At 51.8% G+C, this 2,317-nt stretch overlaps 1 protein-coding gene across 1 annotated transcript; it reads right to left on the reverse strand.

Annotated features, from left to right (window-relative positions):
* Nucleotides 1–585: 585 nt before the first annotated feature.
* s1pr1 (sphingosine-1-phosphate receptor 1) lies at nucleotides 586–1,722 on the reverse strand. Its single transcript, XM_070832570.1, has one exon. It carries the CDS (start codon nucleotides 1,705–1,707, stop codon nucleotides 586–588), a length of 1,122 nt encoding a protein of 373 aa, XP_070688671.1. The 5' UTR covers nucleotides 1,708–1,722.
* Between the last annotated feature and the right edge of the window lie 595 nt (nucleotides 1,723–2,317).

Raw genomic sequence — 2,317 nt, forward strand, 5'->3', positions numbered from 1 at the left:
TTCTATGTCAGACGACTGGAGTCACATGACCTCGTCTCCACTGCGGGAACCAGGAAGAAGCTCTGCCTGGTCTGTGAGAAGCAGCCGAGCTCTGGACTCATGGGAAGTGTTGTTTTTTAAGGGAAGTGGACTTAATTAATCTGCATGTCTTAAATATTTTGGGGCAGTGAGTTTGGGCGCTACAGGTTCTAGGGGGGCTCAGAGGGTCCGTGCGAAGTCTGGATCTCCTCGAGGGTCAGGAACACGTTCTACGAAGCTCACACCTGCTGCTCAGTCCTGTGGCGTGGTCTGGTCTGGATCCCTGGAGGGACCTGGACCGCCGTGGACGGACGAGCTGAGGCCGACCTCATCCGGCCGGTCGCCATGGTAACACTTTTCAGGCGTGAGCTTCGTACAAAGTGTGGAGCTGCTCTCTGAGGCCCGCTGGTCCCGGTCCGACCAGTCCCAGAGTCTCCATAAGTGCTGTGAGTCCGGATCAGCCGAAGGCCCAGGTCTGTCCGTGAGGACGCCGCCGGGCGCCGTTCACACCCGTCCGCTGTACAAACTCTACGTCTGAGACTCTACGACTCGTTTGCAGCCGAGCGGTTAGGACGAGGAGGCGACGTTCCCTGAGGACGCCGCCGTGGTCTCCCGGGGCGAGTGCTCCGCCTCCTCCTTGTTCGGGTGGGAGGAGTTATCCGACTTGCTGCGGCTGAACTCGGCGCCCATGATCGGCCCGCTGAACTTGGCGCCAGGCCGGACGCAGGCGGTGCAGCACAGCAACGTCTTGAGGAACGCGCGGCGCATCTCGTTGCTGGTCAGCGTGTAGATGAGTGGGTTCATGGCGGAGTTGAGGACGGCGAGCGCCAGGAACCATTCGGCGTTGTAGAGGATGGGGCAGCTCAGCGTCTCGCAGGCGGCGTCCAGCAGCAAGAGGATGAAGAGCGGCGCCCAGCAGGCGATGAAGCAGCTCAGGACGATGATGACGGTTTTCAGCAGCGCCATTGACTTCTCCGAGCTCTTGATGTTGGCGCCGGCATTGCTGCGGCCATTGGACACCTTGCGGAAGACGAGCTTGCGGCTGCGAGTGCGCACCAGTGTGTAGATGCGGGCGTAGAGCGCCACGATGGCCATGAGGATGATGCTGAAGACGGTGGTGCAGAACAGGATGTAGGTCTTGTGGTAGAGCGGCAGCACGGTGGAGCAGCGCGTCATGCTCTGGATGCAGTTCCAGCCCATCACCGGCAGGCCGCCCAGCACCGCCGCGATCATCCACACCGTGCTGATCAGCAGGAAGACGCGGCACGTGTTGCCGTTGTTGTGCAGCTTCATCTTCAGCATGGTGAGGTGGCGCTCGATGGCGATGGCCAGCAGGCTGAAGACGGAAGCCGCCAGCGCCACGAACATGCTGCCCTCCCTGAAGAACCACTGCGTGGGCGTCAGCTTGTAGGTGTTGGCGCCCGACAGCAGGATGTTGGCGGTGTAGACGCCGCCGGCCAGCAGGTCGGACAGCGCCAGGTTCCCGATGAAGTAGTACATGGGCTTGTGGAACTTCTTGGTCCTCCAGATGGTGGTCAGGACCAGGATGTTCTCCAGGATGATGAAGCAGCACACGATGATGAAGACCACCGAGTCGGCCTTCAGGCCCGAGTCCTGCTGCGTCTTGCGGAACTTTCCGGTGTAGTTGTAGTGTTTGGCGATCAGGTCGGAGTAGCTGGGCTCAGCCATGGCCTGCAGTGCAGCGGTAGTCCAGCAGGGGGGGCCACGTCCTCACACTTCAGTCCTTCATGTCAGGTAGTGACCCCGAGGAGGAGCACAGAGAGCCCTGCTGCTGGGGGGGGGGCATGGTCCTGCAGAGAGACGAGACTGTCAGACCTACACCACTACCACACTACCACTTTTTAACCTGCAGAGGGCAGACTGCAGCTAGAACCTGATCTAACATCACATCACTACATGATATAATATAATATAATATAATATAATATAATATAATATAATATAATATAATATAAAATAATATAATATAATATAATATAATATAATATAATATAATATAATATAAAATAATATGATATAAAATGATATAATATAATATAATATAATATAAAATAATATAATATAATATAATATAATATAATATAATATAATATAATATAATATAATATAATATAAAATAATATGATATAAAATGATATAATATAATATAATATAATATAAAATAATATAATATAATATAATATAATATAATATAATATAATATAATATAATATAATATAACATAACATCACATCACATGATATAATCTCCAGTTTAACAGTCACAAACCTGCTAGGCC

The sequence above is a fragment of the Pempheris klunzingeri genome, chromosome 6 (genome assembly GCF_042242105.1).
Source record: "Pempheris klunzingeri isolate RE-2024b chromosome 6, fPemKlu1.hap1, whole genome shotgun sequence".
Lineage (NCBI taxonomy): Eukaryota > Metazoa > Chordata > Actinopteri > Acropomatiformes > Pempheridae > Pempheris > Pempheris klunzingeri.